General features: G+C 47.5%; 2 protein-coding genes across 10 annotated transcripts in view; one reads left to right on the top strand and one right to left on the bottom strand.

The window, feature by feature from the left end:
* Positions 1-636: 636 nt before the first annotated feature.
* On the bottom strand, positions 637-20,226 carry SAP130 (Sin3A associated protein 130). 6 transcript variants are annotated; one of them, XR_005822650.1, is made up of 22 exons: positions 20,168-20,226; positions 19,642-19,759; positions 19,244-19,479; positions 18,710-18,868; positions 17,525-17,636; positions 15,969-16,093; positions 14,991-15,115; positions 14,277-14,427; positions 13,978-14,068; positions 13,697-13,801; positions 12,479-12,620; positions 12,093-12,214; positions 9,176-9,478; positions 8,032-8,209; positions 6,678-6,782; positions 5,561-5,922; positions 4,066-4,314; positions 3,638-3,763; positions 2,600-2,703; positions 2,231-2,363; positions 1,810-1,923; positions 1,571-1,588 (listed from the first exon to the last, which is right to left on the bottom strand). XR_005822650.1 is itself a non-coding variant. In XM_040567596.1 (21 exons), the coding sequence occupies exons 2-21, from the start codon at positions 19,751-19,753 to the stop codon at positions 1,430-1,432; spliced, it is 3,180 nt and encodes a 1,059-aa protein (XP_040423530.1). In that variant the 5' UTR covers positions 19,754-19,759; positions 20,168-20,226; the 3' UTR covers positions 637-1,429. The 6 variants fall into 6 exon arrangements, 5 of the variants coding, with proteins under 5 accessions (XP_040423530.1, XP_040423535.1, XP_040423533.1 ...); XM_040567596.1 differs by lacking the exon at positions 2,231-2,363 and having other exon boundaries at positions 637-1,588; XM_040567601.1 differs by lacking the exon at positions 2,231-2,363 and having other exon boundaries at positions 637-1,588; positions 4,066-4,311.
* A 117-nt stretch (positions 20,227-20,343) lies between these two features.
* UGGT1 (UDP-glucose glycoprotein glucosyltransferase 1) overlaps positions 20,344-23,324 on the top strand; it is a 44,275-nt gene continuing 41,294 nt past the window's right edge. The window contains exons 1-4 of one of the 4 annotated variants that reach the window (XM_040567595.1): positions 20,344-20,434; positions 20,560-20,677; positions 21,615-21,753; positions 23,208-23,290. In XM_040567595.1, the coding sequence (XP_040423529.1) occupies positions 21,629-21,753; positions 23,208-23,290 (208 nt within the window). In that variant the 5' untranslated portion in view covers positions 20,344-20,434; positions 20,560-20,677; positions 21,615-21,628. Of the gene's footprint in view, positions 20,435-20,559; positions 20,692-21,614; positions 21,754-23,207; positions 23,291-23,324 lie in introns of all 4 variants that reach the window. The other 3 variants (XM_040567594.1, XM_040567593.1, XM_040567592.1) reach the window with 3 other exon arrangements.

Here is a 23,324-nt window from a genome sequence, read left to right as displayed (position 1 = left end):
TCGGCCCCGCCGCGGGCAGCGGGGGCGCTCTTTCCCCCGCGCGGAACCATAGAGGCGGGCCGCTTCCGCTCCGGCCCGGCGGGGGGGCGGGGCTCCCGCTGCGGCACGTGACGGGCCGAAAGGCGGCGAGGGGGGTGGGGGCGGAGATGCCGTCACGTGACGGGGGCGCCGCTCTCCCATTGGCCGCCCGGGGGAGGGGGGAGCCGCTGCCCCCCGCGCGGGGGTTGGGCCGGCCCTGAGGGGCCGGGGACTGGGGGGGCGGCCCCTGAGGGGCCCGGCGCGGCCCCTCCCCGCCCGCCCGGGGTCGGGCTGCGGAGGGGGCGCGTCAGGGTGACGGGAAGGAGGCCTGAAACCTCTAGGGGCCGGGGGGAGAGAGGGAAGGGCTTGTGGGAGCGATGGGGACACGGGAGGCGAACCAGTTTGGTAACTTTTACCACAAAAACGGCACCTGTGCGTTTATCTTTAGGAGCTGTGACGTGAATTGAGCTCCCTTCCCCAGCGCAGCACACGAGGCTGACCGCTTCCCTGCCTCCTTTCCCCTCTCCAGCAGGCCTTAAGCAAAGCTTTGGGGTCGAGGTTCCGCGTTTGTCCACGTTTAACCCTCTCAGGAGTACAAAGCTGTACAAACTGCTCACATACAAAAACGCCCACGTCCTTTATTAATGTTTTCAGATGTATGTGGTACATACAGTTAACGTTACACCAGCTACGGGAAGTACTCTGCCGCAAGAGGTACTTCAGAACAAGTATCCCAGAACACCAACATGGACACACACACACGGACACTACAAAAATCACTTTGAAATGATTTCCCCCCCATTTTTCCTCTTTGTTTCTCAAATTGACAGCTAGGACTTGTGAACCATGGGAGATTCTGAACGTGGCAGATCTCCCAGCGCGGTGGCACTGGCTTAAGAAGGCTACTTTGGACACTGGAAGGTCAGAAGAACAAGAACTGAATGGGGTCACTGAAAGCAGTGTCACTCTCAGTGCTTCAGAGCACGGCTGTCTGGGTTCGGTTCTTCTTGATGTCTCCTGCGGAATCTACTACAGCTGTTCACACACCCGGTGGATACTTAACCCCTAAGTTGCAGCACAGAAGGACAGCACTGTCCACCACACACTGCAGCACTAGTTCCAATTAGTAGGCACTGACACATCAGGAGGGTTAAACAAATGGGACCGCAAAGACTTAAAAAAAAAAAAAAAAAATGGATGAGCCTGAGAGAAAGTGTTGTTCATTATGACAGATCACTGACAATCCCTTCAGGTCACCAGGCTTCACGTGTCCACCTGTTGCCAGCTGTTCCCTAAACTCATCCGTTTTATTCAGATGCTCTTCTGCTCTTCTTAGAAATAAACCCAAACTACAAAAGGTTCCAACTCCATTCTGTACACGTTCTCCATTTCCAGAGTCATTATTCCGGCTTTAGACCTTCTCCTTTCGCTTTAATTTGGATACCTTCTTGACAGTTCCGTTCTTGTTTAGAAGCTTCAGAACACGATCCTTGTGATCCAAGACCTTCAGCATCGAGTCTCGAGCCTCATTGATTTGATCCATCACAAGTTTACACCTCTGCATATTCCCCTGAAATGAAATACTACCGTCATTAACAGCACCTAGTCTAAACAATCGCTCTTCCTTTTTGTAACACCACCTTTAACTGATGATGCTTCAAACACAGAAAGAGTACCTCTCTGATTTATTTATTTATTTTAAGCCAGCTTTAGCACTCATTAACCACAGCAGGATATTTTGTAATTAAGGCTAGAACAATTCTTTTGGGCTGAGAGGCCACGGGAACCTACCTGTATGAGTTCATTGATTCGATGCAAGTCATCATCAGTCGCTGCCTTTTTCTTAGGAATGAGTCCCTCCTGTAGGGCAGTCAGTCTCTCATACACGTCATGCTCCAGGTTGGTCTAAAAGACATTAGCACTTCATGAAAAGGTTCGCCACTAGGTCAGAAAACGTTTGCCCACATTAAGAAATCTACACAGAGATGATGATAATCTGTTCCCCTCTCAGCTGCTCATGTTAGTAATTCAGAAGATGGAGCCTCTGATGTCAAGTGTGGCACTATTCATTCGTACTAACATCCTATTTACAGGATTGCTCCACTTCTGAACAAGTATGGAACCTAACCAGAACTGTTTCCCCTCTCTCACAATACTATTCCAGGAATGCAGAGGTTTTGGGGAGTTTGGTGCTAGAATGCAGAGCACCTACCTCACCCCCAACCTGAAACAGAAGCATCCAGGAATGTGGATCAGTGCTGCCTCCTCAGATCAGCCGCACCATCCCAAACAGACGCTTCTTCAGACCTGTGCATCAGCAGGAGGGAGTTGCCAATTTTGATCATCTGTACAAAATACATCAGCTCTTATGTCTGGAGCAAAATCAACACTAAGTTTCCAAGCCACTTATGCCACATTCCTGAGAAAGGGGAAAGCGCATCCCACTCCCTTTGGGCACTACACACCAGCTTACGGTATCCCAGTGTCAGATGAGCATGTACTGAGTTTGTAAAAACACCCTGTCTTACACAACTCCGTGTTCCCCCGTGCTGTAGGTAGCAGGCGAGTCCCCTTCACCTACCAGCTGTAGCAGCTGTGCCGCACAGAGATGGACCTTCCACCCTTGTGCACGACAGGATACACCCTTCTGATTGGCAATCTCCTGTAGCATTGCTTTCTTCTCTTCTGTCACCAAGAAATGCAAACTTAGGTTACTCAAATTTCACAAATTCACCAGGCCTCTGTTCTCAAACAAAAACTTTGGCCTAGCTTCTGCTTTTTACACGTCCTAGTAAGCAGAAATAAGTAACATTTTGATTGGGGCAGGAAAATAGCTGCCCACCTGTCCCATATCTGAAGGCTGCTCTCGCTCTTTAACAGGTTAAATGTATTTCCAGAATTTTTCTTTTCACTGTTGAGGAGTGTTTTCCTTTTTTTCAAAAACGTAGCACTGTTTCAAATATCCTATATGGAAGAGTGAGTGGTCCATCCCATCCCACTGAAATACATATCCACACCCCCCTTGATGTCTTTAGACAGTTGCAAAAAAGCCATCTACTTAAAGAGCCTAAGGTGAGCTAAACAGCCTAAAAAACAGTATCTGATCTCAATTTTCCTCTTAATAGAGCAAGAGATTTAAAAGCCCACAAGGCCCATCTGTTAGTTCAAAAGACTTGTTACTCGAAACCTAGATTTTTTTTTTTTTTTTTTTTATTAAATTGGCAGGTTTGTTAGGTAGTAAGATCTGAAAACTAAACCAGAGCATATCACCATAGCATATCATTTAAGAATTCCTTTCTTTAGTAAGTTTCTATCCTTCTAAATAAATACATTTTTCAATAAACATACGATCTTAGACAATTCGACAAAATTGTCTAATTCTATATAGGCTCCTTCCCTTTCTTTCTTCCCCGCTTTGAGAGAGATTCAGGCAACAGCTAGCTAATGAAGCCATTAGCTCATTTGATCACTTGTTTTTCCCCAATTGCAAGGAAAGCAATTTCTGTGGTATTGCTCATCAATGTGGAGGAGCCAGGAGTGTTTTTTAGACACTGTCACCAAGTACGCTGAAGCCGCTCGCCCCGCACGCCTGAGTGTCCGGTCAGAGCCGCAGACTGACCTTTCACGCGGACATCGCTGTATCTCTGGAAGTGGTGGTAAGCAGCTTTCCAGGGATTGCGGTAATGACGAAGCAGTGTGATAGGTGGCCTTGGGCGCACAGGGACGTACCTCACACCCTCCTCATCTAGGAAAGCATTCAGGAATAACTGCATTATTATCGTTAGGCAGGTGAAAGCGGGAGATCAGCATGACAGTAACTGCAAGAGATGAGGAAGCACTACCTCATACAAATTGATACTCTGCATTTTCAAAAAGGTTGTTTCCCCTGAACATCACTATCTAGAAAGCATTGAGGATCAGATAGTTGGATTCTGTATTAGTTACATTTTGGAAGCAGGAGAATGACAGAGTGCCATGAGAAAAGGGGAAGAAAGAGTACAGACATTTGAATAGGGGGGGGAAAGAAGTCAGCAGAGATGACATTACCTATATATTCCTTTGGAGGAGACTTGCGCTTCTCTGCCTTCACCAGCAAACTTTTGGCAGTGGATTTCTCATCATCAGTACTATTTGTTTCCATCATGTCCCCTTCCTCTGTGGAGATGACATGCTGCTGCTTGCGGGGTTTCTTCCTTGGGGAGGCACCAGGTGGCAAATCGCTTGGAGGCATTGAAAGGTTGTTGGCCAGCAATGCCAAAGACGGAGAGACAGTACTTGTACTCAAAGGAGGGACTGCTGAGAAGAAAGAAAGGAAAAGAAGTCAAGCTATCAGCAGCATAAAGGTAACACTGGCATTGCCTGAATGCCATCTCCACCACTATTTGCTGTTTCAGTGCATTGTGAGGAGCGTGCATTCCACTGTAGATGCGCTTCAGCTCCATGCCTGTACAAGGGGAGATACTAAGCCAGGACCAATCATTAGGACAATGCTTATACCCTAAGATCCTTATGGACACGGAGAAGGACATAAAGAATGAGAGCAGACAGTTCTTACTCGGTTCCTTCTTTTTCAAAACCTATGGAGTTGAATGCTACAAAAAGGAATCTGTGCTAATGGTACCGTGAAGAAGACATCTTTGAATGGATGTTCAAAGCATGGATCGGTCAATAGCAAATGTGTTCCCTTTGCAATGCAAATATAGAGTCAGATGCAGTCAACTCGGGACTGCAGTACTCTCCTCCCAAGAGTTCTCGTACTGCCAAGTCAACAGCACCGCGTCAGCAGGTTACTGCACACACCAACGGCCTCTCAGTCTGGCAGCAGAGCGGCAGGTAGCTGGAGGGAATACTCCTTGACATTTGCAGGGAAAAACTCAATCAGCCGTGACTGAGACAAATGTGCTGCATAATCCACAGCAGAATTTCTGGGATGAGATCTCTTAACCAAAATTAACTGTACTGATTTGTATTATATTGGCACTACTGATGACCGTGTTTTAAGCAAGCAATTCGCACAGACTCTTTGGAACTGGATCATTTGAACAAGAACAAATGCCGAACAGTGCCGACATTGAGTGATTTCACAGGAGGTTAAGGAGATGACAAAGAAGAACTCCGGGGGAAAAAAATGCACTCACCAAGTTGCTACCCTGCAATTCTTACTATTTGAGACAGGAACCAACTCAGACATTGCAATGCCCTTTCTTCCTAGGAGTTAGAAGCTGATCTGAAGTTTCAGCTTAACTGTGAACCAAATCTTTGCTTTCCATTCTATTTACTGGGCCACTAAGACTTCATACTCTATTCATATAGCACTTCATACCTTGATCACATCGCCTAAACCATGTCCCTGTTCTCTACTGGAAAGCAGTGGGAAGGGAAGACAACTGTGAGAAAGCAAGCATAGAGGAACTCTCTGACTTGTGTTATGTGCTGCCACGAAAGAGATGCAATTTTATTTTCAGGATGGTTGTGTTGAAATCCTAAGTTCCCCACTGTCTCAAGAACAAGAGAAACAACTTGATGCTTAACAGCAACCTACCAGATACTGGTCGCATAATGTCCATGGGTTCTACTTCCTCTTTGATTTTTATCTCCGGTACTGCAGGCCCCAGGACTGCTGAAAGGGCACCGCTCATGGTGGATGGAGGAGCAGGTGCAGCCACAATTGTGGTAGAAGTCGGTGGAGCAGCTGGGACGGCTCCTGGAATGGTGGACAGAGCTGCTGCGGGCTGTGCGGTGGGGCTGGCTGCTGCGATGATCGTTGGGATGGCTGAGGGGGGCTGCTGGGAGGAAGGGGGCACTGCAATAGTGGGCTGCTCGCTGCCCTGGTTAGACACTGCCTCCATAGACACCGTGACCGGAGCAGCCATGGACACGTGAATTTCGGGTTTGGGCTTGGCACTGTGAAATTGGAAAACAAGCACATCAAAGTGAAGTTAATGGCATCGCAGTCATGGCCTTCAAGCACAAAGTGATTGAGCCAAGCCGGGTTCAGACTACTTATGTTTTCCTGCGCCGGTAAATAACACCTGGCTCAGTTACGAGTGCAGTGACAGCAGAAGGTGTCATCATCTCCAACACATTTTCTTCCCCCCTTGTGCCCTCTAACCCTTTGTTTTGGATGCTGTTTTCTTCCACGCAGTGTACAAGCAAATCTCGTGACTAATTCCAGATAGCTTCCAAACACTCTAAAAAGGAGCACGACACTTTCACAGTGCAAGCAAGAAGAACTTTTACCCAAAGCTGTACTGCCCCTCATCCACTTTGTGGGAGTTCCCACTGTGGCTAGCAGTTTTAAAACGATGAGTTATAAAGCAACTGGACACGACCACTGAAACAGGGTAGAAGATCCATTTAACTTTCTTTAGGATTAAATCCCAAGAATTCTAGAAAAAATCTTTAAGGCCCAGTCTTTAACACAGCACGATATTTTTTGTGTCATGTCCCTCCCACCTCTTGAAAGCTCCTAAGCACATCATTTAAAAGGTTCCTGCCTCAGCTTCACAACAGCGGAGTTACTCAAGGCTGTTCAAAGTTGTCACACGGACAAATACAAAATAAATTTCACAAGAGAAAATGCTTCAATACCCAACCACCACAAGTCAAACACACACGATAAAACCAGTACAATGCAGATGGCTGTCTTGAAGTCTTACCCAGCAGGCCTTGGTGATCCAGATGTGCTCCGCATAGTATTCTCCACACGCGTGCTAGCTACTTCAGGTGGCTGAGGTGGAATTAAGCTTTTCCGGACTGCCAGCCTGTAAGACATGGACAGACCTAAATTCCCACCTCTCTGATACAAAGATAAATACCACTGAGAGCAAAGGAGTCGACCCAAAAAGCAGGAGAGGAGCTGAGTGCAACGAGACAGATATAACTGGTCTGCTACAGAAAGAGTCTCGGCTTTGAACTGAATTAAAGAAAGTAAAACTTAAGGACTAAAGATAACAGGTTAGTTATCTGGCCCAGTCTCCCTCACATTTGAGACTCCTCCAGAAATGCCGGTTTTACTTTCATCCTGCCAGTCAGGGCACGTTACTGAGACTGCCAGGCTCCAGGTGTCGGGAAAAAAAGGGAGGTCTGGCCACATCAGTGCCCTCCACTGCTATCACAGGTCTGAGCAAACTATCTGGAACTCAACAGTGCTCAGCCAGGCAGCTGCTTCGCTTAGTTGGACTAGGCTGTGTCAAAGCCTGACTCCAAGATCTCCAAACCCTGAACAGGGATGTTAGACAGCACAGTGCTCCATGCAGAAAAGCATTTTAGAGGCTGTTCTATCTCCTGCAGTGCTGAAAGTGAAACTGTTGTCCAAAACAGTCAGCCTCTCAAATAGAAAAATTCTTCAGTGATCTACCTCTGCTTCTTTCATTTACGCTTCAGTTTTACAGCCTGCAGCTTTCCTGCCTTAGAAAAAGGTTTCCACCCAAATAAATAAAAAGAAAGCAATTTTAGTCTCATAGGACACATCAGTTCCCAGCATTTTCAGTTGTTAGTCAGGAGGAAATGGATTGTTAATTTTAATGCTGTCTCCTACCTCTTTATTCAGACATTTAAAAATCAAACTCTGAAAATATTTTGTGTTCTCTGGCTTAAGTTACTTCCCCCACCTTTTTTTTCCCAATCAGTTTCCACAGCAGGGTACCAATCCTGTCCTTACTACCCATCCACAGATTCTTCCAAGAAAAGCACTGAAATCAAAGCACAGATTTCTAATTTTAGTAGATTGAGCTGTTTGGATTTGAGACTTTCTGGCTTAGATTAATAAAAAACACTTTCCTTCAAAAGGTCACTTGCAAGAGCTAGAGACATCTTATTACTGAGAGTAAGAGGAAACGATAGCTTGCCCCGGAGGAGAAGAAAACATGTTTCACAGATCAGCAGGTTACTCACAACCACCGCTGACTGAATGACCTGCTAGAACTTTTCTTATCTGCAGAAAATGATTCCATTTAGCTGGACTGGATCGCACAGAAGTATTATTTGTGTGTCACCTTCAATCCCACTCACCCATCTGTAGTTGGTTTCTTCCGGAGGATGCTTGGGCGTGGGGAAGAGCCCTGGGCTGGGGCACTGGCACTGGCACTCTGGCTGTGGGTTTGAACAACTGTAGTTGCTGCAGAAGCTGTATTGAATGTGTTGCTAATAGGATTGGCTACAATGGTGGCTCCATCTGCCAAGACTACTGCTGGGGAGGACAGGCATTGACATGGGAGAGAGGAGAACAGACAAGGAAAAGCAGCAGTTACTTAAGGAAGTGTGATGACAAAGGAGGCGTCTGCAGAGCACACGCTGTCTGTGCTCCTTCGACTCCCTCAATCTTTAACAGCAGTGATTTCACACTACTTCATAACCAATACCTTCACTACAAGCAATTTGGTAACTAGACCAGCTGCCGGGTAGAAGGAAAATACCCCGTCTCACAGCTGTTGCTACAGAAACATATTGTCCCGAAGAAACAGAAATTGCTAGGGAGATCACCAACGCAGGTGGGTCAACTGGCTAACACTCCTGGCAACTGGACAACTCCTGGCCAACGAGGCAACTTGTAGGTGAGTACTCTGAGCTGTGTTTGTGTTCTGACCCTCCGCCAAAGCCCGCCTGGCCAACCAGCTGGTGCTGAGCACCTGGGCAGCTGCACGCGACACCTCCACCGGCACCGCAAACAGCGCACGGCTTGGCTGCCGTGTTCCCTTGCTTCAGCAAGTCACCGGGACTTCGTCGGGCCGATCATTTTTCATGAAATGTGTTTTCATCACAGTCCAAGACCAATTTACAGACTGCTGACAGCACCCAGCCATGTTTTAATTGCTCGTGTGATCTAACGCACAGCTGGAGCAGTTCAGTAAGCATCATCTACTTTTAAATGGCTCTCCCCACAGGGCCTTATTGAAGGAACCATTTAAGCTCAGGCACCGCCATTCTTTTTCCTGCTGAAATAACCTATCCAACCCCCTCCGCAGCTCTCCCTGGTGCGCTTCGGAAAGAATGACATTCCCTGAGGTAAGAAGTGTTCTCCAGGGGAGCACTGGGACAAACGCACTTTGCACCTGCCCTGGGACGCAGACCCTGCCGGGGCGGTTACAGACCATGGGGTCACGTCCCGCCGCCTGGGGGCTCGCTGGGCTGGAGGCTCGGTGCTGTGGGCACTCACCCGAGGTCTTGGGGTCGGCCTGGGGCTGCTGGGCGCCGATTGGTGCTGGCTGCAGTCCCTGCGTGCCGATCGGTGCAGCTGGGTGCAGCCCCTGCGTGCCGATCGGTGCCGGCTGGATCCCCTGTGCGCCGATCGGTGCTGGCTGGATCCCTTGGGCGCCGATTGGCGCCGGCTGGATGCCCTGGATGTGCCGGGCGTGAGAGGCGTCCACGGTCATCAGCTGCATGGGGTTGAGGTGCACGGTGGAGGCCACCCCGACGCCAGTCTGAGCCGTGATGGCCGAGTTGGGCGCCTGGGCGGACACTGCGAGCGGCAACACAGACACCTCGTCACTCCTACCGCGGGTTGCTGTGGTTCCCCCCCCCCCCCCTTTCACTCCAGTATTTACGCTCAAAGACTATTTTTCTTTTAAAAAAATAAATAGTTTGCCAACCTGCTTGAAGCAGTAGTAAATTTGAGAGTGGACAGGTCAGGTTGTCTGCCAGAAGAATTTAAAATTACTGTTTATTTTCATTCCGTATTGCAAGAGATAAAAGATCGACTTTAAAGTTAAGTTGAAGTTACATTTCCATACCCAGTCTCAGAAATCTGCGTACTATTTTTGCTCACTACAGCATTTATTAACTTTTTTACGCAAGGCTTTATAAGTATCAATACTTGGTGTTTTCCCAGCTTAAATTAGAAGTCAAAATCAGTTTTAGAAAGAAACTGTCTTTTCAAAAGACGGTCTTTCACAGAGCTAACTGCATCATTTAGAAGACCAACACTGACTGTACAAAAGCAAGTGGAGAAGACAGAGACTCAAGTGTAAGTACCTTAAAATGAGGCCTACTTCTATCTTTCCTTTCCCCGGCCACATAAGCAAAACAATTTTCCTTTGTGCAGCTGGCCAAACTTCTGAACTTGAGTACAATCCTATCTGACTCAGAACAGGGCTTGCAATTATAGGCTGGATCTCACAGCTAAAACGATCATGGAATCTTTGCGGCAGAACAGTGTTCCCAGTGACGCACCTGCCTTGGAAGTTCCATTCATTCATTTGGATTTACAGCTCTGAGCAGCTACAATTCCATCTTTCCAGATCTACTGTGGGGCATACTGCTGCGCTCCTCCCAGGGGGCACTTAGCAGTGACGTTGGGCTACCTGCAGCTCCTGGAACTCCAGAGTTTCAGTTACAGAACAGCAATGCAATTTCTACAGCAGCACACTAAAATCAAGTGCTAACTTGCAAACAGTGGGCTTGCCTGCAAACAACTGCAAACCTTCTCACCACAGACCAAGCTGGTTTTGTCACAGGATTTCAACAAGAGGTTCTTGTGCTAACAAGTCACTCTAAAAACAGCTGTCAAAAGCCTGAAACACAGCACCAGGTCCCTGAACGTGGCTTCTCTGTATTAATTCTGTTCGTAGTACATGTTACGTGAAACAACTTTTGCAGGACTGTCTATCCAACAAAATTATTTTTGAGACTATGTGAACACAACCAAGCCCTTGGAAAGCCCGGGGTCTTCTCAACATCCTTCCTCAAAATAGCACAGCAGTACTCCTCAGAGCTCAGTGATCTTAGGAAGTCTGCTCTATGCTTTTAAGACCTCCAGTGGCTGTCCTCAGCAGGGGTTCACGTCCCTCCTGACACTCAGACTTCTCCACTTTGAGGTGTCACCAGTTACTGCCCTAATTAGTACCATCAGCTGATGCTTCCAACCAATTTGATAAACAAAATGTCTCTGTCAGTGAGCTACTTCATCTTTTTAGAAGTCAGTATTATCCTGTCATTGGCCCAACATGCTAGCAGTAGCGAAACTCCTGACAGCCGGCTTTGAGGGCTTACACAATGTCCCTGTGGCAACAGTGACACTCCTCCGACATCTGTCCTTGCTGCCTGACGCCCTGCAGCACACTGCTGTACTCCCTCCTACCAGCTGAGTGTAGGAGAAATGCAAAAAAGCTTTCATCAGGGGCTCTGTAAGCACTCAGTCACCGCTACCAACACCAAGTACCGCCGCTCACCTGCATATCCTCCTTTAAAACAACTCCAGCCAAAGCGCAGGAAGGTACAGAGAGGCCCCCCGTCCCTATCACAAGTCATTTAACCCACCTCAAATCCAGACAGGACTTATAGTCAAGACTTGCAACTGTACTTTCAATGACAATTTCCAACCTCAATGACAAAGAACAGGCCACAGTACTGCACCAATTCCCTGTGCATGCTTCCCCATTCCGCAAATGGGATCTGCAGCCTCCACGTCCTTCCAACTCCCCTCTGTACTGGTCAAGGGTAACATGCTACCAGCAGACACAGATACTCCATAAAAATCCAGATTACGGATTGTGGGAATTACCACATCATAGAGAACTGTCCTAAGCCACTCAGTAAGGTAGAAGTGCTTCAAGCTTTGTCTCAGGCAAATAATTTAAGTTTGGAATGACTATATAGGCAAAAAACATGTATAACGTGAACCATCCTGCAAACTACTGCACCAGTTCAAACCTGTTAATTGCCTAGTTCTTTTAAACAGAACACAACTGCTTGCAGTGCAACTTGTTTTCTCCATTTTTGGTTTATGTTTCTCAAACTACGTATTTAAAGATAAGGGAATGAAGATGCATAAAGAGCTCATCTGTTTTGGAGGAGTTGAACTGGTTTTGATCTGTGAAATCAGATCAAGAGAGGCAAAATATCTGGATATCAAATGTGAAAGTCCTGGGAAAATGATTATTAGCTGTGCTTACTAGGCCTCTGAAGTAGTTCAATACTCCTTGCCTATGTTTTCCCTTCAGCCAACAAGAAGTCAAAGACTTTGTGACAAGCTGTCAGAGTCAAGCACACAAACCTCTTAGCTGCTTCCATCCCTAATGCTTGCACGTGAACTAACAACCCACTGAAGCCTTGACACACCCCAGAGCTCCTCTTACCTGGATACTGGCGAATGGTGGACACGGAGCTGGTGATGGGGGTATAGGTGTGCGCAGTCAGAGGATAGGCAGAGGGTGGGTACGTTGGTAAGAAGTACTGGAACTGGACAGGCACCGACTGCCTGTAGGCATCAAAGAGAACAAGCATCACACACACCATTTCAACCGTTCATCTTCAACTCCTGCCTTGGGGCCACTTCCTAAGCTTTGTAATCTCATCTGTCATAAGCTATCAAGTATATTAACTCTCATGATTAATTCAAAACTGCCAAATCCCTCGCAGGTTTTCAAAACCACATTTTTTTTGTATATCCTAGCCCAGAAAAGCAGCAAGGCACTCAGAATCTACTCACACTCCCTGGTTCATAGAAACGTTATCTCCTCACCTGTTGTCATTCCTGGTTTCCATTGCCACTGGGTTTGGAGATGCCCGGTGACTAGAGAGGGGTATGAGGTTACTCCTTTCTGCTGTATAGTCAGACTGGATGCGGGGAGAAGTATGTGTGATTTGCTGAGGAACCACTTTAGCTGTGCAAAGACAAACATGTAATCAGTGAACAGTCAAAGGAAAAGTTGGTACAGACACTGCAAATTTGAGACTACGTCTCTTAAAAAGAAAAAACACCCAACCCCGCTCCCCAGTAATTTCCTATCCACAGCGATGACAAATTTCCTCAATAGGAAGAATGAACATGGGAAAGTAAGTAAATCCACCTCATTCCCCCCACCCCCAACTGATTTGTACCAGAATTCAAGGACGTTATAAATGCATATGTAACTTTTATTTGGTAGAAGGTTGAGTTACTCCAGAACTCAACTGAAGTTATATTTTGTTCTTAAACAATCAGCTCTATCCTTTCTGCTGTCAAGAACTTATTTATCTAAGTTTTCAAAGCAAAGCTTGACAGAGACCAAGGGAAATGAGAAAAAAGGTAGGCAAGTATACATAGAGGCAAAGAAAAGAAAGAAAACACCTACGAAAGCTTAACACTGGTGTATCAAGATGGAACTTCACTCCTTGGAAATTTACAGCAGGGAAAGATATTAAAAAGTTTCAAGAGAACAAGAACATAAGGAGGTGGGCAGGAGAACGGAGGAGATGAACAACGGAAGCTTAAGCAGTTCTGTTAGAAACATCTCAGGCAGATTCTACATCCGGGCAAATAATTTCCACATTTTTAGACTTGAGCTGTTTTACCCTCAAGTGAAGGCGTTAACACAACCTGACTGGGCTATACCCTATTGCCTCCAAAAGCATAGGAAGCAATTTGCAAAAATCAGCTAAGAAAGCTATACTCTATCACCAAGCAGCTTCAACTCCTAGTACATACAATGCAAGTTCTGAAATGCCAGAAGACCCAACCTTGTCTAAAAATTCAATTAAGTTAATGAGCCATTTTATTACTTATTCCTCCTAGAGCATCTATTTCTTCCTGGTGTTAAAAAACAAAAGCTGTGCCACAGCAGACCTGTTAATTAGTTTCTCCCGGCTTGTACTGATTTTCTTCCCCTCCTTAATTTGCCAACATACACAAACACTGATAACATAAACAGTAAAATTGAAGCATTAGTTACACAGTCTTCTTGGAACCGAAATCACTCACCAACTGGGATGTTTGAGGTTGTGACAGCTGTAGCATGGGAAGAATGGGAGGGCATTGTCATGGTGACAATGGTGCTTGTAGGTGCTTGGGTGTGAGAAACAGAACCTAAGAAAGAATAAAAACACAACATACAAGATGTCTCTATGGAGCCCAATCACACAAGTATATCTAAACCCAAATAAAGAGGGCAAAAAACCCAACCTGGACAACCCCCTGAAGAATTCAGCAATTTATCTCCTGAGCAATGACCATGCACATCCAATAGCATCATGAGAACTCACCAGCTGTGGTTGCTGAAGCAATGGTATTTGTTGCTAAAATAGGTGCCACTGTTGCTGCTGCCACTGGAGTACCAGTACTGAAAATGGTTTTCTATTTAAAAAAAAGAAAAAAAAGCTCCAAGTTAAGAGACCAGTACGTTTTTAATATTTACTTAGATGGGAATCACATTGCACTGACTGTAAAGAACGTGAATTTCTAACCCAATACTCTTTTCCAAAATTTAATCTTATCCAGCCAAATGTAAATGAAAGATGCCTGAAAGCAGCCCAAGGTCTTCCCCCCTCCTCTTCCAGTCTACCTGGGCCATGGTGTGGAGCTGTGGCTTCTGCGTTCCGATAGCCGGGTGAGACGGTAGCGTAATGCGAGTCGCCGTGTCCCGCGGCTGCGCGGGCCGCTGAATACTGATAGCTGCAGAAGGCGGGTGCTGCTGGATAGACAGCGTGGGTCGGCTGGAGAGAAAGAGAAACAATCATGAAGACAGCCCTGTGGACACTGAATCCGAGAGACAAAGTGCAGTGACACCTGGCTTTGTTCTCCTCCTCTCTGAGAGCAGTGCTGCTATCGGATTCATGGCAAAGCGACACAAAAAACTCAAACTACCCTGTTCTGTCATCAGGCATTCACCCTAAGTAGCTCTGTAAAAAGAGCTTTTTCTGTCAGGGATGCTTTACAACATTTGTGTGTCATTTTTCACTGTGTCTTCATAAAGAAGATGGGCTGAATTAGCCACAACTTCTGAAAGAGAAACTCTGCTTTCCAGGAAGCAGCAGCTCACAACTGATTTGTTAAGCCCTTTCTTTCTTGTAAGACAGAGCAACAGTTCATGTTGATAGTAATTTTTATTCACAGAACTGAAAGCATTCGCACTGTGCAAGCATTACTATTTTTGTATTATATCATCCCACATCCAGAGAATAATCAGCTTGTGATGACTAACACGTTTCCTCTTCCTGCAGCCTCTGTAAAGTTAGAGCACTGTAGGTTTCAAAGAATTTGCCTTCAGCATCTTTACCTGAGGGTTGACTCTGTAGCATGTGCTGCTGTTGTAGTTATGACAGGGGACTGAGCTCTTGTGGCTGAGACAGTTGCCACCACAGCAGGAGGAATAGTGCTTGAAGTCGTCACAGGCGGACGAGACTACAAAAACAAATACAAAAGAGAGATCAGAAAAGAAATTCTACGATTTAGAGAGTAACTCGGAATTACTTGACTAAAACTGCATTTTCTAGATTTTATCACTCAGTTTTGGCATTCTAAGATGTTTCCAGTCTTTCTGATTTGATCTGCAAGCTCCTTTCAAGATCCATTTTGATTTTTAAAACACGTGCACCAGAGGGAATCAGTGACCAGATATGTATGAACATAATGCAGTACTTTTGAGCGTTTGTAGGAGAAAAAAACAAAGGTCAGCTCCCTTCAGAATGGAAATAAACCCTGTACTAAGTATATTCACGAAGTCAAAGATGATTACGTTGGGGTCCTTACTGAAATCAGGAAGTAAAGATATTTGACCCTCGATCCTTACCTTGAACACTAGTACAGTACTGCAGAGAGAAGATACCTACATTTTTTTCCTTACACAAGCAAATATGCTGAGATACACAGCAGCATATTAAGATGATTTTCTATTCTACATCAATACATTAATTTAAGAATAACCCTCATCTGCATAACACATTCGGCCTTTCAGAGTCTAAATCTTGTGTAGATCTATAGTAAGTCTTCTTCTCAATTTGTAAGCACATTGCAAACAGTTAAACAAACAAGGACGTCTAGTACCAACTCTACAAAGGAAATAAAACCACACGACTAATGCAACTTTTTCACTGCTTGCTTTCAGAAATTGATATATGAAAGACTGAATTGGAAGAGCTGACAATAGCCTCATCCCAGGAAACACACAATGACAGGTTCTGTATCACAAATAGGTGCCAGGAAGAATTCGGAGCAGGTGGCTAGTGTTCTGCAGAGCTGCCTGGCTGCTACCTGCCTGGATTGGTTGATGAATGATGTGCTGAACCGCTGGCTGAGCTGTAGCTGCGTTTGGCAACTGTGAAGCTGGCCTCAGGACTGTAGTTACTTTAGAACTGGACATCACTGCAGCAGCCGCTGCACCTGGGAAACAAAGTGTGTTAAAATACCAGATACCCAAATGGCTCCCCTACTACTGCAGAGACAGGCTCCTACGTTAGCGGCTACGTATTCCAGTTTGAACGAACATATTTCAGTTCAGATGACTTTGGTTTACAAACAAGACTTGCAACAAAAATACTCGAGATCCACAAAAGTATGTGGGAAGGGCAGGCATTTTGAGTGAATTGGGTTTGTTAGTGCTTCTCATTCCCCTATAATAACCTCGTATGGTAAATTGATCTTCTTCTATTCCGAGCTATGGAAATTAGTACAAATAATTTGAACAGCTTGATTAGTGGGCTAGTGTGTAAATAAGCCTAATACCCGATACTAACAACAATCTTCCTGCATCTACTGAAGTTCAGAAGAAAAATACATGCACAATAAATAGAAGGAAAACAAAACAACAAGAACAAAAAAAAAGCTTGTAAACCTGCAACAGGACAGAACTGTGGTTTATTTGTCTACGGTTTGCTGACTGCTGATCATACAAAATAGCTCTGAAAGGTAAGTGGCCTTGAAATCATTTTATTGACTGGACTGCATAGCTTCTGTAAGTGTCCCTAATTTAAATTATTACCTCAAAAGGTAGTATTCAAGCTGAGAGAAAGAGAGCAGGAGGAAAGAAAACATCCTAAATGAAAATAAAAAGTTCGTGTTTCTTGTCACACAAGAATATGTTTTAGTTCAGCTATGAATACATTTTGTATTTAATATGAAAGGAAATAAAAGTATAAATGGTACTTTGAAATTCAGATCAGTTTAAACTTGAACTGGAAATCCAACCCATAAGCCTTTGAAAAGTAAAACTGATCAGAAATCAGAGAGTGTGCTGAGCACAGAGCTTCTTTTAAGGGGCTGATCTGTTTTCTAAGCCATAGCAACCAAAATCCTGGGAGACAGGAGCCTGCCGTTAGCATCAGCACTAAACCCGAGGGCAAACAAACGCACACAAAATACCAGCATGCGCAACTACATTCATGAAAGATCCAGTGTCAGGTGGGTACAAGAACATGCTTCAGAACTTTAACTGCTCAGGTGCCACTGAGAAGTGGTGGGTCACAGGTGAGCAATGCTTACTACCAAGAGCGTGACATTTTGCACAACAGGCCAATCTATACCAATGCGTATTTTTCCCTGAAAGCGTTCACTATTAACAGCACAGAAGTAGAGTAACTCAAGTGCTGCCACCTGCCAGCATTTTAGAAACTGTCACATACTGCTGCCTTAAATGACTGAAGGCAACTTAACGCTTAAAAGGCCAGCAGTTGCCTCAAGTCCTATTTATGCTAGCAGCTTTAACAGCTGGAATACTGGCTGTGTTAGCAGCAAGGAGAATTTCAGAGAAGGCCAGGTGCACTGCCCCCAAGAGGCCCCGCAGAGACGGCAGCGAATGCACAGCTAGATCTTTACCTCGGGGCAGGTGAGAAGCTCCAATGTGTAGCGGAGGCCCAGGAGCACTACTTCTGATGATAGACATCTGTACATTGGTAGCCATGATATGGTGCAAGTTACTGGGATGGCCCTGCAGAGTTAAAGAGAAAGAAATCCAGAATAAGCTATAAGCTGCATTAATGAAAATTAATGGCCACACTAACAGCATTATCATATAAGAGAACCAAACACAGAAATGAGATTTTGCAGAAATACATGGTGTAGAGAGGTTACACGCATTACAAGTGAGCAGAGAAACAGTGAGATGTTTCTGTGGGATGAAACTAAAGACGGCTGACACTGTTTATGGAAGATGTCCACATTTCAGAGATCTATTTTTCTGGTTGGCACGTGGATGACAGCCAGCAGTCACGCACACGTCAACCTGAGAGATGTCTGTTCAGTCATTAGTGACTCTTAAGGCACAGATTCATAGCGCCTTGCTATTAAAGGCAAAAGAATAGTGGCATCCTGGCAAATGCTGCAACAAATTAATTCTATTTTCTAGTAAGGCTGGACTTCCTATGGATATTCATGAAGGTAACAGCCCATTCTTAGCCAGCAAACTCAAACCCACTTAAAGGTACTTTGCAACAAAGCCCTGAGACTTCAGAGGGTTAGTGATGAGCGTTCTGGCACACCAGCTTTAAATTACAAGGACTGGCTCTGCACTCAAAGACAGAAGCAAAAAAAAATCTAAATCGTTATCCACACATCTCCATCCCCCCAAATTCTGTCTCTAGCGGTTTAGGAAGAACACACTGCAAAACTGAACTGCTCACTGATATCTTCCGGTCTGCTCTCAGGAAAGCTAAAGAACGCTGCAGTAATGAACCCCAACAGGTTGCCTATACTGTGAATGCTCCAAGTAACAGGGAAGCAGCAGGAGCTTTTGAGGAAAGAGTCAGCTGCGTAACAGCTTTTGGATAGGTTTCTGCTATTGCAGCCTCACTGTGCTATGTCAGTCAGATGGTTACAACAAATCAGCAGCTTTCTAAAGAGCTAGCGCTAACTGAGGCTGAGGTTTAGTGCTCCGAGCACAACTGATCAACAACTAGTGGCCACTGAATGGGGAAGTCTGCCCGCTGCCTTCCCTCCTGCTGCAAGAGCCCTGGTTTTAGCATTGATCTGACCTTGCAGCGAGCTGGAACAGAAAGAACAGACCTGTTGTCCACTGATTGTTGCCACAGGAATTGTCGGAGCCTGCGGGATGTTGCTTTCCATGGTGACAGTGACTTGTCCAGGAACCTTTGCGGGAGCCGAGAGAGTGGAGGGTGGAGCAGGAGCAATGGGCCGGCTGGGCATGGTGGGCTTCAAGGGAGGCTGCAAGAAACACCAAGGCAGGAGCGTTGGCAACTCCAAGTGACAGCTCGGTGTTGAAAAGAACATTTCTGTGAGCGACAGCCTGGAGAGAAAGCCTGCTTTGCCCAAGGATAAGCACAGTCAGGTGTTTGAAAAATACGGATGTTGTCTGTTTAAAGCCACTCCATTTTCACATGGGACAAAGGGAAAGAGTAAGAACCGAAAGCAGCGAGGCTCTTGCTATGATTTACATTTATATATTATACCCAGCACCTCAGTAATTAAATACAGAAATACAGCCACAGCTACCTCAGAATTACCGGAAGGGAAGAAATAAGCCAGAACCGAGCTCCCCTTTCCCAGCTCAAACGCGCTTTCTCCCCGCGCCCCCGTTACCTTCATGAGCCCGTCAGAGAAGGAGAGGGGCACGGCGGGGCTCAGGTGCGCTGGCGGCGCCGTGACGGTCACCGGGGCTCCGGGCGGGACCGGGTGGTGCTGCGCCAGCATCTGCACCTGCGGGTAGGGCCGCACCACCACCGGCTCCTGCTTCTCCTCCCGGGCGGGCAGCGGCACCCCGGCGCCCAGGTGCTCCCTGGGGGCGGCTTCCGCGTCGCGGCCGGGCTCATCGCCCGCTGCGGGAGAGAGGGGGCTGAGGGAACGGCGGGGAGACAAACACCGCACAGCACCGCCCCGCCCCGCCTCCCGAGCACCCCGGGCGGGCACCTCGGGCACGGGGCCGCGCCCCGCCGAGCCCCCCCGCGCCCGTTCCTCCCCGCCCCCGGCCCTCCCCGTACCTGTACCCGGGGTCCCGACGAGCCCCGCGGGGCCGCTGGCGGGGCTGGGCGGCGGCGCTGGTCCCAGGGCTGCGGGCGGCGCTCCCGAGCGGGGGAACTGCTGCGAGCTCATGGCCGCCTGCGGGCACCGCTCCGTTACCGTTACGGCGCGCGCTGCGTCACGGCCCCGCCCCCCCCAACCATCGCCCCCCCCCTCCGCGCCCCGACTGGCCCCGCCCCCCCGCGCCGCCCGGCGGAGCCCGGATGTTCCCGGAGCGGGGCCCGGGCGGGAGCCGGGGCCGGGGCTGCCCGCACCCTCCGCCCGGCCCGGGGCTGCGCGGCACGGCCTAGCCTGGCCCGGCCCCGCTCGGCGCGGCACGGCCCCGCTCCCCGGCCCCATCCCTGCCCGCAGCACCGCCGTCGGCCGTGGGGCTGGCCGTGGGGCTGGCCGTGGGGCTCGCCCCGGCCCCGGCCCCACCCGGCCCCGCGCCGCGCCGCGCCGCGCCCCCGGCCCCCCCGCGCCCCCAGCCGCCCCCCGCCGCCTCACCTGGCCCCGCGCCGCGCCGCGGCCCCGCCGCAACCGAGCCCCGAGCTTCGCTTCCGCCGCCGCCGCCGCCCTCGGCCGATTGGCTGCGGCCGGCCCCGCCCACCGCGTCGGCCCCTCGGCCCATTGGCTGCCGCCGCGCGGCCCCGCCCCGCGCCCCGACATGGCGGCACGGCCGCGCTCTGGCCCCGCCCGGCCGGCACCGGAAGCGCCGTGCCCGGAAGCGGCGGCGGCGGCGGCGCGCGGCGGAGGGGCGGCGGCGGGCGGCAGGTGCGGGCCCGAGGGCACCCCGCGGCGGGGCGGGGCGGGGCGGGGGTGTGGGTGGGTGGGTGGGTGGGTGGGTGGGGGGGGGGGGGGCGTAATTGTTACCGTCTGATTCTTTGTTAATTTTTCAGCTTCTGGAGTTGGCGACGCTGAGCGCGCCGGGAGATGCCCGTTTCCTCGTTCCGCACAGACGTTGGCCGTGCCCAGCTCACCCTGCGGGGCTGACTCGGGAGCCTTCGCCTCGCCCAGGTCTCCTGGCGCCGGTTGGTGCCAGCCGGGGTGTCTGCGCGGGTGTAAAGCGGGACGTTACCTCCCATAAAGCAAGCACTGGGCTGTTTTGCCACCTCATTCGAAGTGCTCGCTGTTTGCGGAGCCCCCGGCACAGGAAGGATGTGGGGCTGGTAGAGCGGGTCTGGAGGAGGGCCACAAGACGATCGAGGGCTGGAGCATCTCTCCTGGGAAGAAAGGCTGAGGGAGCTGGGGCTGTTCAGCCTCCAGAAGAGAAGGCTCTTGGGGGACCTCTTTGCAGCCTCTCAGTACTTGAAGGGGTCTCGTAAAAAGGATGAAGAGCAACTCTTTGCTCAGTCAGATATTGACAGGACGAGGGGGAATGGTTTTAAACTGAAAGGGGGGAGACTTAAATTAGAGGTTAGGAGGAAATTCTTCAGAGAGTGGCGAGACACTGGCACATGTTGCCCAGAGAGGCTGTGGGTGCCCCATCCCTGGAGGTGTTCGAGGCCAGGTTAGATGAGGCTGTGAGCAACCTGGTCTAGTGGGTGGCATCCCTGCCTATGGTAGGGGGGTTGGAACTAGATGATCTTTGAGGTCCCTTCCAACCCAGGCCATTCTATGATTGTAGTATATCTTCTTAAAGTGAGTAGCATATGGCGTGTGTGTCCCAGAACAGAAGTGAGTTTATTTGAACGCACAAATATACAGGAAGCTGAAATCGGCTTAGCTTCAATTGTAGCTTAGGGGTCAGACTTTTAAAATCTTTGCCTCTTTTCATGTTTTCAATAGTATATTTGATTTTTGTTAGCCCGGGTAGGACTGTGATTATTTAACTGATTTATTACATGAAACAGGCCACTGAATCTTAAAATGCCTTAATGTACTTGGATACGTGGGATTCTCTACTTACAAAAAGAGACAAGGCAAAGCTAACTTTTTTCTTCATCTTTTTTAGGCTTCCCCTATAAAATGGGAATACTTGTTGCAATTCTTGGTGTCTGGTTCAGCTCCTCACTTGTAAAAGGAGGTTCTAAGGCTGTGACAACATCTCTAACTACAAAGTGGTCTTCAACTCCTCTGTTACTTGAAACAAGGTAAATGCATTGTGATTTTCATTTGCAAATCAGAATATGCTTAGAGGATAAAATAATCTAATCTATCTGTTTTTAAAAACTGTAAACTACTTTTTTAGCGTTTACCGCGAGATTATTATGTGATGTATCAGCTTAGTTATAAGCACTAACATCAGGTGGCTAACTCTGCAGTATGCCACAGAGGGCTTTGCTTCTGTTTCACGTGACACAGACCTGCTGCTGTGTTCCCATGACTGTATAATGGCAACACTTCTATATGTCAGCTCTTGAGCAGTAGTCAGAAAAATCCCATTTGCTCCTGCCTGAGTACCTTTACATACCCTGGTGCTCCCAGGGAGTTGCTGCATTTGGGGCAGCAATTTTCGTATGAAAACAATTGGACTCTAATGGGCTTCATTTAAACGGGCATGGCTCTGTGTGACAAGATAGGGGTGTCCGAGGCGAAATTATTTTTCTGTAACCTTCTCTATAGAAATTCTGTTTGAAGACTGAAGAATGCTCAAGCAACACAGTACAAAGCTCAGGTGTTAATGCCAGGATTTAAAGACCCTGATAACGTCAAACCCTCTGCTGAGGAAAACTTAGAGGGACTTGCAGGAAAGCTCTCCCTAGAAGGCTATGAAATAGTAAGCAGTAATAACGTGCCAAAGACTTCATTTGTGACCTAACCATTAGGAAAGACTTTGGGTAGGATTGTTCATCTGAGCTGAACTCCAGAATGATAGAGCACTGCAGTGCCGAGTTACTTCTGGAGCTTGATTTACTAAGCCCACCACTGTGGTTCATCGCTTAAATTAATGTCTGTCACGTTAAGTTAGAACGTCTTGAAACGAAAACACAAGCTACTGTGGCAGCTAGTGGGCTCCAAAGCTTGTGTTATAACATCCTTTAGCGTATGAAGCACATTACAAGTTTAGACTTGATAAAGTATTTGTTGTTAGCAAAGTTGAGAGAACTATTTTGCTGTCTAACACTCTATACCTACATAATCATATACTTAACATATGGGGAATTATGTCACGGTCTGAAGCTGTGACTTCTCTTTTTGCTCATTTAAAAAAAAAAAAAAAACTACTGGCTTTAGACGTTTCTAATGAACTATAGGTTATTACAACAAAGTAAGCAAAAAATGTATGTTTTTTGTAAAAGATAGCTAGCAAAGAAACACATGAAGGAGGAAAGCTGCCAGAATGTACGCTGCTGCTAGCGGGCCTTGAGAGTTTAATAGGTGCTTTGCAAGGTTCTTTCATGTAGTATGTGTTTGTCCTGGCCTGCACCTACTAATTGCTTTGGTATTGTTTGTTTTTCCTGGTCTGCTTTTTCTAGTAACATACGCTTTTCTGATATGGGTAAACATACAGTAGGAGCTAACTTTCTGTAAAGCTGTACAAGGTATTAGTATTGTAACTTGGAGAAAATTTAAAGACCTAGTTATCTCCTCTCTTCTTGTTCAGTGAATTCTTATCAGAAGAAGGTCAAGAAAAATTCTGGAACTTTGTTGAAGCCAGTCAAAATATTAAGACACCTGAACATGACGGTAAGCTTTCATAATGTTTTTCTTGAACGATGAC

Source organism: Cygnus olor, chromosome 9, assembly GCF_009769625.2.
Source record: "Cygnus olor isolate bCygOlo1 chromosome 9, bCygOlo1.pri.v2, whole genome shotgun sequence".
NCBI classification, from domain to species: domain Eukaryota; kingdom Metazoa; phylum Chordata; class Aves; order Anseriformes; family Anatidae; genus Cygnus; species Cygnus olor.
Note: the sequence above shows the minus strand (reverse complement) of the source record. Positions and strands in the feature narration are given on the sequence as shown.

Excerpts from the sequence above, each read along its gene's own strand:
- SAP130 (XM_040567596.1), bottom strand. The coding sequence starts at position 19,753 with ATGAGCTCGCAGCAGTTCCCCCGCTCGGGAGCGCCGCCCGCAGCCCTG. Across the intron at positions 1,924-2,599 it reads CGGCACAGCTGCTACAGCTG|ACCAACCTGGAGCATGACGT; the intron begins GTAGGTGAAGGG and ends AATGTCTTTTAG. Across the intron at positions 1,589-1,809 it reads GAATCAATGAACTCATACAG|GGGAATATGCAGAGGTGTAA; the intron begins GTAGGTTCCCGT and ends ATTTCATTTCAG.